Source organism: Pelecanus crispus, chromosome 1, assembly GCF_030463565.1.
Source record: "Pelecanus crispus isolate bPelCri1 chromosome 1, bPelCri1.pri, whole genome shotgun sequence".
NCBI lineage: Eukaryota > Metazoa > Chordata > Aves > Pelecaniformes > Pelecanidae > Pelecanus > Pelecanus crispus.
Genome location: NC_134643.1, coordinates 69,924,612 through 69,940,382, shown reverse-complemented (window position 1 = coordinate 69,940,382; position 15,771 = coordinate 69,924,612). Strand labels below are relative to the sequence as shown.

The following is a 15,771-nucleotide window of genomic DNA, read 5'->3' as shown; positions in this document are numbered from 1 at the left end:
TGGGTTGTTTGTTAAGCCAATTTGTTGGTTCCAACTTGAGTGCAATACTGTCATTCACCCAAGTAATTCAAAACACAACACTGCTATCATAAATAGCAAAACAAATTCATTTAGACTTCTTCAATGAAACACTAAGTTTATATATTACTCATTTATTTCATATATGTTAAAATGTCACTTATACTGAGAACCATAATTGCAATCATCTGGTAATTTATTTCACAATCTAATTATGGATAACATCCATTTTGTTGAAATCCTGGCCTAATCATGCAGAATAACATCATGCTAATTCTCCTTTCAGCTGTGTCCTGACATTATGAAGCAATCTCAGTGACTATGCTTTCTAAAGTTTTACTCCTAAGACCTACCAAATACAAATGGATTAAAAAAACCTAAGTATTTTGGGGACATTTGTTCATTCCTGTTCCAAGTCCCAGAAAAGACTTTGACAATAAATGTGCACAGATTTGATTTAGGAAAGTTCATTACAGAAAAAATACAAATACTGTAATGTGGAGTATTTTCATATTGATGGTTCCCACATGTTCAAAATACAGAAAACCATAACTACTTCATTGTGGAAGGATGATAAAACAAGGGAAAAAATTGGAACCAGTAAATGTTAGCTTAGATCTGATGTTCCTAGCTTCACAAACATAACATTTAAAAAGTGTCACATGAAAAACCTACTATATTGTGAATTAAACTGTTTTACTTGGATAAACCAAGTACAGTGTTTCATTAATTATTATTGTGAAAAACACCCTGCATTCTATGGCAACTTGATCTCATATACTTAGGAATACTGATGCTGTTCTCCTGACTTGCTTTACGTTTTGATTTTGGTTCTATACAGAGTAAGGATACCATAAATGCCAACACATCCCTGCTTAGATACATACATAGTACAGCACTATATATCACGCTCTCATTACAGAAAAAAGGGTGATGAGAAAAAACACAAAGAAGGAAAAGGCTTAACTCATCACAGCACTGCGATACCCAAGAATGGAAATCAGGGAGCAGAAAAGACCAAACATTGAGGCAGACCAATGGGTAGGATGGGAACACGGGATTTAATGTTGACTGTAAAAGAAATCCCCACAGCAAACTAAACTCCATTTACATCATCATTTAGGATCACTCAAGCAGAAGGCTGTACAACTTGAACAAAGATTTTAAATGAGATTTGGATTCAGACACTGAATTACTTTGTCCAAATCACCGATTTATTAAAATGATCAAAGAAATACTGTAAGGTGAAACTGCCCCAAACCAGAGGGGAGAGCTCTGGAAAGGAGGGATGCTTCTAATCCCAGTGTAAAACATGCCCAGTCAACTGTGATTGCCCTGTTTCATTCTCCTAGAAAGGATATAGAGTGATGAATAGGAAGGGATTAGGAAGTTGTACTGTAAATACTGAAGGCAAGAGTAAGAGTGTCTCTATGTGTGTATTCTTCAGTATTGAGCTATCACTGCTCTTACAGAATTACTTCAGAACACACAGTGATAGGTGACAAAACATCAAACTCTCAAACAAAATTCTTTCATGGCGCGTGCTCAAAAAAAAAATCCTTTGAGAACCCAATATATTAAATTAGTACCATCATTTGATTACATTCTTTCCCATTTTGCAGCACAGACTGCTTTAGGTAAATCAACACTCCAATCTCTACTCAAAATAAAGGCTGGAAGGGACAGAGAGTGCTCCTCTTTATCCAGAAGTTCTGTGTTTGAAGCCATCCTCCACCCATCTTTCCTGGAAGGTGTGTAAGCCCTTCATCATGCAGAAGAGCATCCTAGTTATCAAATGCATGGTATTCTGGGACAAGGTGATCGTAGTTTCTCCTGGTGACACTACTCCGTACTGACCAGTTTTCTTATCCTTTGGATAAGTGAAATCACAGGCTTGAAAGCTATTCATATACTTGAGCCTTATGACTGTCCTAATGACTGTATGAATATTGTGCAGAGACCCACGTTAGAAGACTGTTTAGCCTAGTGGATTCAAAATTCCCTCTTGAATCCAGGGAATTATTGATTTAAACTGAAAAACTACTCCTTCCTTGTTCTCATGAAGATCTCTAAGTTGGCTAATGCAATCACTAATGTCTGTTCCAGACACAGCTCAGACAATCTCCCCAGGGGCAGAAAAGGCCTGGACGCCTGGTGACCAAAGCGCTGGAAATTGTGAAGTCTTGCAACCCAGAGAGCAATGAAAAGCCATGTGAGGAAGACTGATGTAAGCAGCCTCAAAAATGGCATACGCCCTTGCTTTTCCTGCCTCTTCAATCATAGGGAACTTTGTATTTGTCTAGTACGACAGTGAATACACCAACAAAGCCTATTAGCTTTATCTTGCCAGAAAAACTACACGTTTAATTTATAATGAAACCAAGAGGCCCCACAGTTGGCTGTTTTCCCAGATCCCTTCAAGAAAACAGAATTTGTCAGTCCCACTACCTATGAGTAATGTTCTGTCTTGCCAATCAAGAGGTTATCTCAAGACACAAGACAATGTAATATTAAAAAGACTGCTCCTCTTTGAGAGATACTAAAAAAAAAAGATTCCTTCCCTATATGACAGATTTGCTGAACTGTGGTTTCAGTTTTTGGAACGTTGGAGCACAGATAATACCAGAAACGCCAATGGAGTTTTCTTGTAACTTTGCTATTGCTATCAATCTTATGTGACACTATTACAGCAATGTGTATCAGTTTAAAACCCTACATTAGCCAGCTACAATAGCTGAACTACAGAACTAACATCGTTAACCTCACAGTCCTGTTTTCCTTCTTCATTTGAAATGATATATCTAAAAGCAGGAGCAGATATTCCTTACTTTAAAAAAAAAAAAAAAAATCAAGTACTTTAGTTACTAAAGGCAACAGGCAAGATTCTTTAATAACATCAATATAAATTGAGAGAATGTTCCTTACATTACTAGATCTCAAAACAAGAAATTGGCTTGCTATCTTTTGCACACATCAGAACATTTGATGTTTTAAAAGAATATTACCATACATCTGGGAATATAGGTACACATGCTACATATGATCCAGATGTTTTTGTTCTTATTATGGTATCACAAAATTTTCCAAGCAGAAGAGGGGGTTATATAAAAATAAAGCAGCATATTCTCCATTTATAAATTCTAATTTATAATATTGCCAGGCATAAAATTTTACTTAGAATCTAGTAGGTTCCTCTAACATAGCTGCTGCATTGGTAGCCATAACTGTGCACTAAAAATTACTGTAATAGCACAGAATTTGTTTTGCATATAATCAATTTTTCAAATTTAACTCACACTCCTCCACTAGTTTAGATGTCCCACATAACTTACTAAACAATCTTCAAGTGCATGTTAGGCACCTATGAGTAAATTCACTCACAGATTTCACTGCTCTGAAGTTTAATAAAAGTGATTCTTACGCAACCCTATTCCAAAGCTGTCTGGACATGGTCCTAGGCAACCAGCTTTGGTTGGCCCTGGTTGAGCAGGGTGGTTTGACAAGACGACCTCCAGAGGTCTCTTCCAACCTCAAGCATTCCATGATTCTGTGAAAACAATTTGCCATAAAATTATAAATGAACTGAACAAAGACCCTTAGGAATAGGAAGTCTCATGCTTCCTCTGTTGATGTTCAATGCAAAAACATCTTAAGAGTGTTCTTCAGCAGCAGAAGTCTGTGCTTAGGACAACTGTACTAAGTCTCCCACTTCTGGTTTAACAACATAAAGCAATTCAAACTCTTCACTATAGTGCCAAGAATGGCCAGGAGGCGATTTATTGTTTTTAGTAACTAAGTATGAAGTATCTAACAGACAAAAGGGAATTTCACCAATTAATACAAGTGATCACATACTGTTTATTAGAGCCTAAACAAGATACCTGTTACCATAGGCTATGAACTCACTGGTGAGGGCCACAACAGCCCCCACCTTAGAGCCATGAAACGTGTGCTCCTTTGGAAACCAAAAGCCCTTAAAATGAGAATGCTGAAGTGCACTTCAAGCTACAAGGCATCTGCCATGACTGATCTGGATTAGGCAAGATCAAAAGTCTATTCCTTGGGTCAGTCTCTGGAGAATATGCTTTCACCTCTGTAAGCACCTGTAACCTATGAACCATCTGCCATTGAAAATAGTGTCTGAAGCTAACCTTGTGGACCTTTTAGGACCCATATTCCAAATCAGAAAAACGTGTATTATTGTATGGCTCAGAAAGAATCAAAAAAGATCAAATCTCACAAGCTAAAGCCTCTCCTGAGAGGGAAATGATCTTGCTGACATTGAACCTGAAGTTGCTGTAATAAACTCCAAGATCTGTGTGGTAATCAGTCACTTTGAAAACTAAACTAGCAAAGAGTTGAAAAGTGGTATGAAGAAACTGACGTATTCCCCTGCCCTAATAATGTCTTATCAGTTGTACATTCATAGAAGAAGAAAAAAAAAAAAAAAAAGACACACCATGCCATCTGAGCTGGGCTGCAATTGCTCTAAAAAGTCTCAATGGATTCTCAGAGAAGTGAGAAGTCAAACAGAAGGGTAAGGATCCTATTTTCAAAGTGGCTGTGGCTCACTGTAAAATGCAAATAAATTCTGTGTTGTGTCCTCATTTCCCACATGGAAATTAAAGAACTAATCTTCCTGAATGGTAGAAATGAAAAAATCTCACAGGATAATTATGCTGAATTCAAACTCACATAATGAAGCCTCTCCAGTCGTCTTGGGCACTTTCATTGCTACCACAAGATTTTTATCTAGAGGTATTTTGATAGAGATGAAGGATTAAAAGCTTGTCTAATTTTTCCTATTATTACTCTAACTGAAGATAATACCTCTATTGAAAAAATCCCATCCCACATGGTAAAGCAATTCAGAGAGGATATTCCTGAAAAGAGAAGGGACTCCAGCGTCTTGGAGACAGAGGGTAACAAACTAGACAGAACAGCTTCTGGAAATTTCTAAAAGCCATAAATTTCAACTTTGCTATATTCAGTGGTAGTCAGCAAGCCTGTAACAGAAAGGCTTGAATGAAAGAAAAAACAGCAGCAGAAGAGGTCTTCAGGGACACGGAGGGACAAGTTCCTCATGACCCTCCAGGACACATCTTTGAAGTCACATCTGCCAGTTTTAACACAGAAGCTGGCACAAGCCCCTGGGGACTTAAGGTCTTTTCTGTAGTGTTTGAAATCTCTGAACTGGGTTTGGAACCAGTTCAGTGGCATGTCTTGAGACCTGGAGCAAAAGGAGCAGAAGTATGTCTTTTTCTGACAGAGACAGATATTTACAGAAATACTCTTGTACTTGCACTGCTTGTTAAGCTACAGAGTTGCTGAAGAAAAGTAGCTATTTCATCAGTCCTAGCTGAGCAGAAAGCCCAGCATACCCTCCTTCCACCTCCCTGCAGAAGCTGGGCCAATGAGCAACCCAATATGATACTGGAGCACTGTACGGGTGCTTCTCCTTAAATGTTCACGATTCAAGCATGTAAACCACAGAGAATAAGCTTCACCACAGGTATATTACAGAGGCAAAAACTTATCCAGTCTTAAATAAGAGGGCATACGCTCACCCACTTTTTAAATGTACACACGGACCATCTTTGTTGGGACAGTCTTACTTTGTTCCCTTCTGTATAGTTTGCACAACCAGAGACTCAGACACACGCTGCAGGTTTGAACAGGCCATTGCCTACAGTGTTAATACTACAGGATTTTTAAGCACTCAGTGTTGTTGTAGAGAGTCTCAAAGGGCTATCTAAAAGTCCATCCTGCATTTTATTTATTCTTAGAAAACCATATATTCATTCATCTGGAAGGTAAGTTCAAGGTCACACCAGGGAAGATGAAACTACCATAAACTGAATTAAATGTTTGAAAATGCAGTTCGTTCTCTGTGCTCTCTCATCTCTTCAGGGCTGGAGCACAGATGAGGGAATGGAAAGAAAATAATCTTTAAAGTACAAACACTGAACTTTAAAAGTTATGAATTCTAAACCAACACTGCTGTTGTAGTAACTATGATCACTACTAATTTTAAACAACTGAGTTATGAATTCCATTTGCAGTCCCTCTCTCCTGCCACACAGTATTTCTTATCATTAAGCATAAGATAACCTATTTTGATATCTAAGCTTTTTGAAAAGCAGAGGGCATTTATTTCCTCTGGAGAAAGGCAAGGCTTCTTATCCAAAAAGAGCAGGAAAATTGCATTTGGAGTCTTCCTGCACATTAGCGAAACAAGGAACATCTAGATAAACACAGCCACCCAAATTAAAAAACAAACAAAAAACCTGTGTTCTTCCTTTACTTTATCACAGGTCAATTATCACATAGTGCATGGGGAGCTGCCAAAACCCACTGCTATGTTCAGACACTAAAACTTGCATTTTATTTGCCTGCAGCTGCATTGCACAATGAAGGGAGTGTTAACGCCCCCTCCCCAAGACAAAACATGACCTCCCTCCAAAGCAAGGGGTGATTGATTCACTGCTTTTTTTTTTTTTTCCCTTTCAGAGTAACTGTTACTTATCTTTTGTCCCAAGTGCTATTTCTCTAAAATGCTTTGATTGCAAAGTATTGATTTCGCTCCCCCCCCCCCCCCCTTCCTTTTCATCTTGGTCTATCAGCACAGATAGACAGATGTGGCAAAGATAATAATGAAGCACAATTTAATGTTTTTCATGTTCAGATTTCAGATTTGCCCAGCATGGTCCCTATTTTATTTTCTGACGTTCTGCCCCTTGCCTGGCGTTCTAACAACTTAAAAGGAGATTTTATGAAAGATCTACTTTCAATGAAATGAGAAAAAAAAATGCTGAAGCTCTATAAAACTAAGTTTTTGCATCAAATTTTCAGACATAAAGCTAAAACTCATTTCTGTAGTCTCCAGATTTCTAGCATTTGCCCTATTTCTGTTGTTTCAAATAAAGGTACTATCAAGCAGCATCACTGTAGGAGCTTAGAACCGGAAAGATTCCAGAATTTAAAATGTGAAGCATGTGGTTTCCTCAGCAACCTGGAACATGTATTTTGGTGCCTACTGGGTATCAGTAGTGATGCCAATTGTCATGTTAATTTTTCAGGTCTTTGTTGCTCATAATCTTCTTTGTGTCTCTTATTTGATCTCTAATCGGCCAGTAAATTTTCATTACTTTCTTCATCTGGATTTTGGAATGACCAGAAAGGATACTTTCTAGTTCACCACCTTTAATCAATACAACAGTGATATTATTAGTTCATAAAACAAACTATGCAGTGGCTTGCGTCAATGAATCCAGAGACCCAATAGTAAAGGGTGCATTTTAAATCATTTTTGTTTCAACAACGGAAATTGCAGAAATTTAGTATAGCACAGTTTTGGGCACCACACCGAACAATTTCTTGCCAGTGTCATCAGAATAGGTGATTACACATCTAAAACAGTCACAGAAAATAAAAAAAGTTGTGAGCAGAAGTCCAAATGCCCAACATAGGCATATATCATTTGGCTATGGCTGTATTACTAGTAGAGGCAATCTCTCTAAATTTCAAAAGAAAGTAAACAACTTTTCCTAAATAGGTAAGTTATGCAAGCTAATGATTTTTCAATAAATTCTTTTCTTTTCAACATCTTTATGATTTTAGCTCTTGTTACAAATTTTCTTTTTACCTAGCATTAAAAAAATAATAGTGTTCAAAATCTAGTACTCACTTCAAAAATATCCTCAAATCTGAGTGTATGCTGAGGAAAGAGTGCTTGGTAAAATCTGATTGAATAGAATCTACTAATCTGATTCTTAATTCAGTTAAATTCCTTCAACATGCCAACACCTGTACCCCATACCTCCTCAAAACTGCAAGCAGCAGTTATATGCTGCTGCTGCTTCCAAATATCCATAGAAAAATATTTAACATTACACAAGAGGAAAAGCTTTTTTCGTACCACACATCTTTCATAGTTTTTCACCGTATCCAATTAAAATGCCTAAGAACCAATTAAATCATGCTGATAAACTTAAAACAAGCATTTAATATCAGATAACTAAGCCAGTAAAAAAACCCCCAAACTACTATCTATGACCTCTGTAAACTGTACCATCCAGATCTTCAATTAGAACATACAGATTAAAACCTGATCTGTCTGAACATGCCATCTTATAATCAGAGCGAGGAATAAAACCACTATTGTGCATGGAGGCAAAAGTTTAAAGGCTGCACTTTTTTTTTCTTTTTTTTTTTTTAAGAAAATAAAATTCTGAACTGTCCTGGAAGGTCTGAAAGACAGCACTTGGATAAAGCAAAAAACAGGCTGCACTTTAATAACACGGTGCACTCTAGAAATGCAAAAAAGAAAATGTAAATCAGATTTTACAAGCTTTAAGAGAAACACATTTACGTGAAAGGAGCTACAGGCTTCCAAAGTTCCAGGCAGAGGGGAGAAAGAGCTATCTGTACAGTCAAAAAAGGATAGGCATACATATCAGATAAAAATGAGACTTCATAATTTTCTCTAGCACCTGAAACAGATTTTATTCAACTTCTCATGACTTCCACAGTATATAAAGAAAATCAGACCTGTCCTTCCGTAGGTCTTTTCTCAAGCTCTGCTTTTATGTGGAAAAATGCTGAAAAGAACAAGAAAATGCAAAGCCCAATCTGTAGAAAATCCCAAATGTTGTCTTAGATTCCAGGTCTGGAGAACCAATTAAAAAATTCACTTAAAGACATCAATCCTAAAACTTTAAAGGACTGAATTTGTGCTCATTTACCCTAGGCCATACAAAAAATAAAAAGAAACTCCAAATTGCACCACAAACCTCAGATAAAAGTATTGTCAGCTGGATTCTCCATAGAAATATTCTAGGTTTGCTAGTTATAGAAACTGGAAAAAAAACATCTTTGGATTTAAAAACTTCACAGTTTAACTGTTCATGTTAAAGAAGTGGTTCCAACAACTTGAAGAATGAAGCAAATTCACATCTCTGCATGAGATTCTAGTTAGCAGCAGGAAGGAGGTATTTTTCTATAGATAGGTTATATGTTTCTTTGTTTAAGAAGCTCAGAGATAGGTTTACAAAACAACTCAAACTGCCGTTTATTATGGTAGTGTTATCCTCTGCTGAGCTATCTAGGAGAACAAGACCTCAAAACCTTTACATCTAGAAACTTGGGCCCTTACTTCCCCGTGTGAAGAGACCAGGTACTCTTACTTGAAAGCAACAGCAAACACACCTCAAAAAACAGGCTAGCCACATGAAGAGAGAAAATGAAACTGTCTTAATATGGATTACAGTGGTCTCAAGAAAACAAGTGTAAAAGATGAGTAAAAAGAGAACCTTTAGCACTGCCTATAAATGAACCAATGAAAGATCATCCTAAAGAGTTAAGTAGAGCAAATAAGAGAACATGAAAAAAAACGTGTAAGAGTAAATGGAAGTAACACAACCTCACTGACATTTAACATTTACGCAAATGTCAGATTCCCCACTTCTTGGTTAAACATTCAGCTGTGATCTCAATCAATGTTTGGAGTGTGCATGACCAATTTTGAAAACGAAGAGAGAGCACAGCACAAAAATTAGAAATCTGTGTTTCTAAAAAAATGAACAGTCAAAAAATGAGGCCATGAACACTGGGAATTAGGGCTCTGTTGTAGAATTATTGATGACTCATTTATGGCTAAATTCCATGCCTGAACTTCTATTCCTGCATGAAGTTTGCTGTAACAGAACTGAACATGACCTAAACCCTCATGATTCATAGCTATATACTAGAAGAAAAGGCATTGGCCAGGCATCAGAAATTAATCAATATTCTGAACTATTAAAATTACAAGAATTCCATAGAATTGCTTAAAGGTCTAGAAAAAAACCCACATTCACAGCCTAATACATTGAATACGAGCTCCAAGAACAGCTTCTTTAAAAATACAGAGGAAGAAATATTCTGTAAATTAAAATTTCTCGTGATACATGCATTTCTCTCTTTTTACCATGTGTAGCAGCCATTTGGGAAACGTTGTGTGCAATTTGCAAAAGATCATCCATAATGACATTCATTGCCCTAGGACTCAATCCCCTTTGGGAAACCTCTCTAATTTCCCTGACAGAGTCTACTTTTTCTAGTCCAGACCTCCCCCATTTCACTGACAAGGTCTACATTTTAAGATACAGAGGAATCATCCTAATTGCTTCTACTGCTACAACCCCTCATTCATTTAGTCACATATTGAAGTAATAGTCATTCAGTGTTCTGTGCTTCAAATCAGTGTGGCTTCGTTAAGGTAGTGGGTGTGAAAGGATTGATTTTTCAGATGTTGTGCCCCCCTACAAATACTTCAGTCATTGTTAATAATGAATTGGAAGCAGAAGCAGCACATGCAACCACTGAAAGGCAACAACCTCTGCTTTGAATTCTTTCTATTTTTTCTTCAAAACTTCAAACTGAAATTCATCATTCACCATCTTCCCATTACATGAATGGACTCGATCATTAATCGCCAAAATGTAAGTTCTAGTTCAGACTTTTTGACAGACTTAGAAAACGAGATGCATCACAGATGTGTATCTGACTTAGACCTCTACAATCTTACCTTCTTCTGAAGAACATTAACTTTGCGTTCCTTCACCTCTAACATGTCCTTGAGGTCATGGATCTCTCCTGCTTGAGTCCCCTTCTCCTCTGCCATCTCCTGAATCTGCTTTGTCTTCTTGTTAAGCATAGTCTCCTTCTCTTCCAGACGTAATCGTAACGCATCCACCTAGATTCAGACATGCAGAAACAGGGTTTGTTTAGCACTGAAGGAGAGAAATTTTAGAAAAGTTAAACTACACTTCCACAACGCAGCAAGTGCTGTCAAATTACAAATAGATTCAGAAAACTAACATTCCTTACCTTAAGACTTCAACATACATAAGCTTGTGATAAAACAGTTATCACAAGTGGTAGGAGACTAAACAGTAAAAATAATCAAATGTTTTATTCCCAAATTATAGAAGACTAGTGCTCCTTCTTGGAAAATCTCAAACCATATTTCTGACATAACTCAGTCTTGTAACATAGAAGTCTGGATTCTTTTTTTCCTCAAAGTAGAAGCCAACACAATGTGTTGTTGAGAAGTTCTCTCATATGTAGGAAAACTGACCCCTTTATTTGAAATATTACTAATGTTCAGACATTTAAACATTGACTCTTAGTACCAAACAGTCACTTTATATTCTAAGTTTTAATCACAGTACTAGCTGGGCCTGGAGGTAATGAAAGCAGAGGGCTTTGCGGCCACTGCAGATCAAAACATGGAAAGTGGGTTACCTTAGGATGGCTAAGAATATTTTGGCTTAAATAGCAACATCATAGTTTAAATGTAACATGCGTTTTCAGCAGGATGCAGTTTTATATTAAAGACAAAATGGAACAAATGACATAGTACAGGATATTGTGGGTGCAGTTGGGACACATAAACATACTTAAGAGCTCCCATGTCCTCAATAAATTCAGAAACACACTCTGGGAATTCTATGGTATCCTCAAAACTTCAAAACTGCATGTTGAGAAGCTTTTGCTTTTCCTTCTGCGTTTCTCTTACACAAATGAAACACAGAGCTCACAAGACAAAAGAAATGGGAGAAGGAATCAGAGCTATCTGAATATAAATTTGATGAGAATAAGGTCACCACAGAGCACAGACTAATCTCACACACCATTGTGGAATACGAAATCCAACACCACCAACCTCCTCAAGATACCAAAAGAAACCCACTGACCCCTATCCACTCGGCATTCAGACAGAGCTCAAATCTGCCAGCTTGGCTGCTAATCTTATTTGACAGTATCAGATTTGGTTCCTGTTAGCTGAATCCATTACAGGACATCAGTCACACAGAGTAAACAGGGTGATCAATGAATTTCTTGGTCCTTCTGCACAGCACAGGCTAGCAGAGACATGAAGTGAAAAGATGACTTGGACAACTCCAGCTAGGGAAGAATTTAGGTAGTCACTATGCTCACAGTATTTTGAGGAACATTTAGTTTTAATGCGTTATTCTAATTCCACTTTATTTCGATTTGCTAATGGAGAAGTTGCCTCTAAGGCTCTACATTTACAGTACGTTCCGCCCACAAAATCCTTTGCTGTTTTGTCCGATTCCTTTTACACAGAGCAATAAGCACTTGCCAGTGGGGAAAAGAACTACCCTGCTCTCCCCATCAGCATTGCACTCCCACTGCCACCTCTATGTCTGGAGCCTTCTCACTTACACATACGTTATTAAAATCACATTCCTGACCTCTCACCCAGCAAGTGGGGCATGGAGTATATTCTGCAGTGATATTAGAGTACCAGGTACTACCCAAGTATGATTTATAGCATTGCTAGTGTTTGTAATGAAAAGTTTAGCAGGTGGATCAGGTTTTGTCTTCTTTTTAAAAACATGCAGTTTCATAGATTGATTAGGTATATTCTTCTCCAGATATTGCTAATATTAAAGCTAAGAGTCACTTTCATTCATTCTTGAAGGGAAACTGAAAATCTCCCTCGCAAGCAAATCCACATACTCAACAGTTGTGTTGCAAAATATTTGAGACAGTCCAGATATCTACAGCACAGTATTAAGTGAAAAGAGAACATCTGCAAACAGAAATTTATCCACAGAATGCCTTCCATTTTCTGATTGATTATTCTCTTTGAACTCTATATTAGCTTATGGTTTGGGGTAAATTGCATTCCTGGTTTTATTTGTGTGAGGTCCTTGCCTAGGAAACCACAGAAAACACTTTCAAGAATATTTTCAAAGGCTGGCAGGACACACAATCATCACCTTAGCACTATTCCTGGCAGAACACTGCACTTGTTTATTCATGTCAGCTCAGTTTATGTATGGCATCCTCCCACAGTGACAAGAATTGAGGTCTGTGGGAGTCAGGTGATGCCAACTTCAACAAAGTCAGCTTAAGATTTTCTCTGCACATGGAAACAACTAGGCAAATAGCTACTGAGGTGCTGACGCCCCTTCTCCTGACTTCTGCGTCTTGGATGGTGTTGTCTTAACCCTGGGTTAACCTAACTGCTTTCACAGTAATAGACTGCCATGTCTTTAATTATGCACAGCAAGTAAAATCTTACAGTACAGCTCAGGCAACTGCTAGTCCTTCGTCTAACAATGGGCTTGCTAACTTGACCTGCACATACCATCCAATTTCCCATGAAGCTTTAGCAAAATAAGCACATTTGTTCCCACCTTCCTAGATACAGGTACAACAGGTACCTCTTTTCAGCTGAGTACCATACATAAGACTTAAATTTCTTCTCTGTTAAGAACCATGTATGAAAAACTGTGTTGGGAGCATTGATCTGTCTTCACAGAATTTTCCAGTAGCAGTAAATAATACTCTATGACTCTGTTCCGAATACGTATAGCCATACATTAAGCATGTAGAATTCCAAATTTCTAAGAAAAACTAGAACATTAGTAGCTCCAATGACTACCAGAATAAACACAATAAAAGACATAATATTTAATTTAAATTTATTCTTAAGCCTTTTTTAAAATCTTGGATTCTGTAATTAGATTGAAGTCTTAGCTTTAAGAATATTCCCAACTTATAGCTTAGGGAAATTGCTAAAATTTTCAAAAGTCCACAGCGAGTTTCAGAACTGACTCAGGAGTTTGAGTCAAAAGGACTTAGGTTGCACAGTTTTTTTCTCATTTTTACCATCACCTTCACTGTGCAGTAGCAATCAGGGTTATTATGACACTGGTGATTCCCCCTTGGGTTTAGGAAGATGCTAGTGATGCTTAGAAAAAACCGTGCTTGACTCTTTTCCTGAGGCTGAGTGACTCTTCCCATCTACCTGCCACCTGTTCAAACCATGGCTGAACTACTGATTTACATCAGTGAACCAAGCCATACTCCATTCAGTTATTTCAGAAAGTACAGCCTCCCCTATGTTACATCCAAGACTTGATTTCTCTGTAATGACAAAATTCAAAACTTTTATTCTCTGTTGGTATGACTACATTAATGGCAGCAAAAGGAACAGACAGAATATCAATCCTGAAATATGTTTAGAGCTTGCTATGGTTTCTAACAAGAGCCAGCTACTTTTTAAAAGTTGATGTTGAAGTAATTCTATCTATGTCAGCACTCAAAATTCAAAGCTAATTGAGAAATGCACAGAGGAAGACATAAAATTATATTTGGTATGTGAGGTGAAATGTTGCTTTTATCCTACAGTAGATATTGCTATGTGAAGTCTCCAAGTACGTGAAATGAGTACATTTTAAAAAGGATCAGTTCTGTGACATTCTATTACTATCTTGCGAACACATGATATAAACACAGTAAGAGTTAAAGCTGTTTTCCTGATAGCATAGTCTGTAATTATGACTTAAAAGCTATGTTTACTGACTGATCTTGAAGGCAGTGGTAATTCACAAGACTTGCTTCTCTATTTTTGACATTGGTATTTCTTATTAATTATGTTAGAGTTGATTCTTCACCTTCCTATACAAATTGCGGCAATACCCAGTACGGTCCTGTAGAAGAATTGAGAATGAATTCTTTATGAATGTACAGCTCCCAGTTATCTGGACAACTTCGATCACATGACTACGCCATGGAGCAGAGGTGCGCACACCTGGCTTCATGCAGAGCCTGTTTGCTTCTTGCTAGGGTTATAAATTCAATGCAGGACAGACATACCACTTCCAGGGCCTGCTCAGGTCAGAAATCAGTTCAACTGTTCTTCCACAATCTCTAACACATGGTATTAAATACCTAAACACAGTGAACTCAGTTCTGTGAGCTGAGCTTAATGCTTGCAGGTGTCAGCATAGGTATTAATGTAGCTGGTGCTAACAAGTCTTGCTAGAGACACTCATCTCCCATTCGCACATTCCTCACTAAATGTGATCCGCTCCCTAACTGTCTCTGATTTGGGAGAGTCTACTATAGTTTCAAAATGCCAGTATAAGCCCCAATAAAGACCCTTAGAGAATTTTATGTTATACCGAGACATTCAGAGCAAATAAAATACTTCCAGAGGACTGGATTCATTTTCCTACTGAACATTAATCTGAATCTACCATATGGAACAATTACAGAACCAAGCCAGCTTGGGCAGTATACAAAAATAAAGGGGAATATTCTCACTGATTAATTTAACCTTCCATTGAAGCCACATACCTTTGGGCACTGACCTCTTAGGGCCCTAAAGGGCTCACTGGGCAAAACACAAACTTTATATGGATGAAGTCTTAATTCCAAAATAAATATTGATTTATTTTTTGTCTTGTTTACAAAGAGATTGTATATTTTTAGAGCTATTTTAAAGGTTCCTTCACAAATTGAAAAGTTAAACATGATATCCTCTCCACCCAATAGCCCTCAAGATAAACACCCCACAAACAGCTCACTGTTTATTGTAGTTCTAGTGTGGCAGGTGGCAAATCCATTTTTGAGATACTATACCAACATCTTTTCCCCACCCACCTGCAGTTTTCTTTAACAGAAGACTAAAAGGCAGAGGCTTATGAAGGTATATTCTTTTCTCTCAAAATGTTTATTTAAATATCACTTTAAAATACCAATCCCCTATGAAGATGTCTGCCAATATATGACAGAAAATGCACTCCTCACCCTCCTTATAACTCTCTTGAGGTATATAGAGTATAGAGCTAGTTATGTTTTAACATTGACCAGTGCTGTCAACAAGCGAGGCCAGGCAGGATCTCACGTTCCTACCCTATTTCCACTGAACACTCTTGTACAGAAAGATAC

The 15,771-nt window shown here is 37.5% G+C and overlaps 1 protein-coding gene across 3 annotated transcripts in view; it reads right to left on the bottom strand.

Moving 5' to 3' along the window:
• Positions 1 to 15,771, bottom strand: part of ERC1 (ELKS/RAB6-interacting/CAST family member 1) — a 296,882-nt gene that overhangs the window by 198,480 nt on the left and 82,631 nt on the right. For all 3 annotated transcript variants that reach the window (XM_075706947.1, XM_075706956.1, XM_075706964.1), the window contains one exon: positions 10,586 to 10,753. In XM_075706947.1, the coding sequence (XP_075563062.1) occupies positions 10,586 to 10,753 (168 nt within the window). The remainder of the gene's footprint in view (positions 1 to 10,585; positions 10,754 to 15,771) is intronic.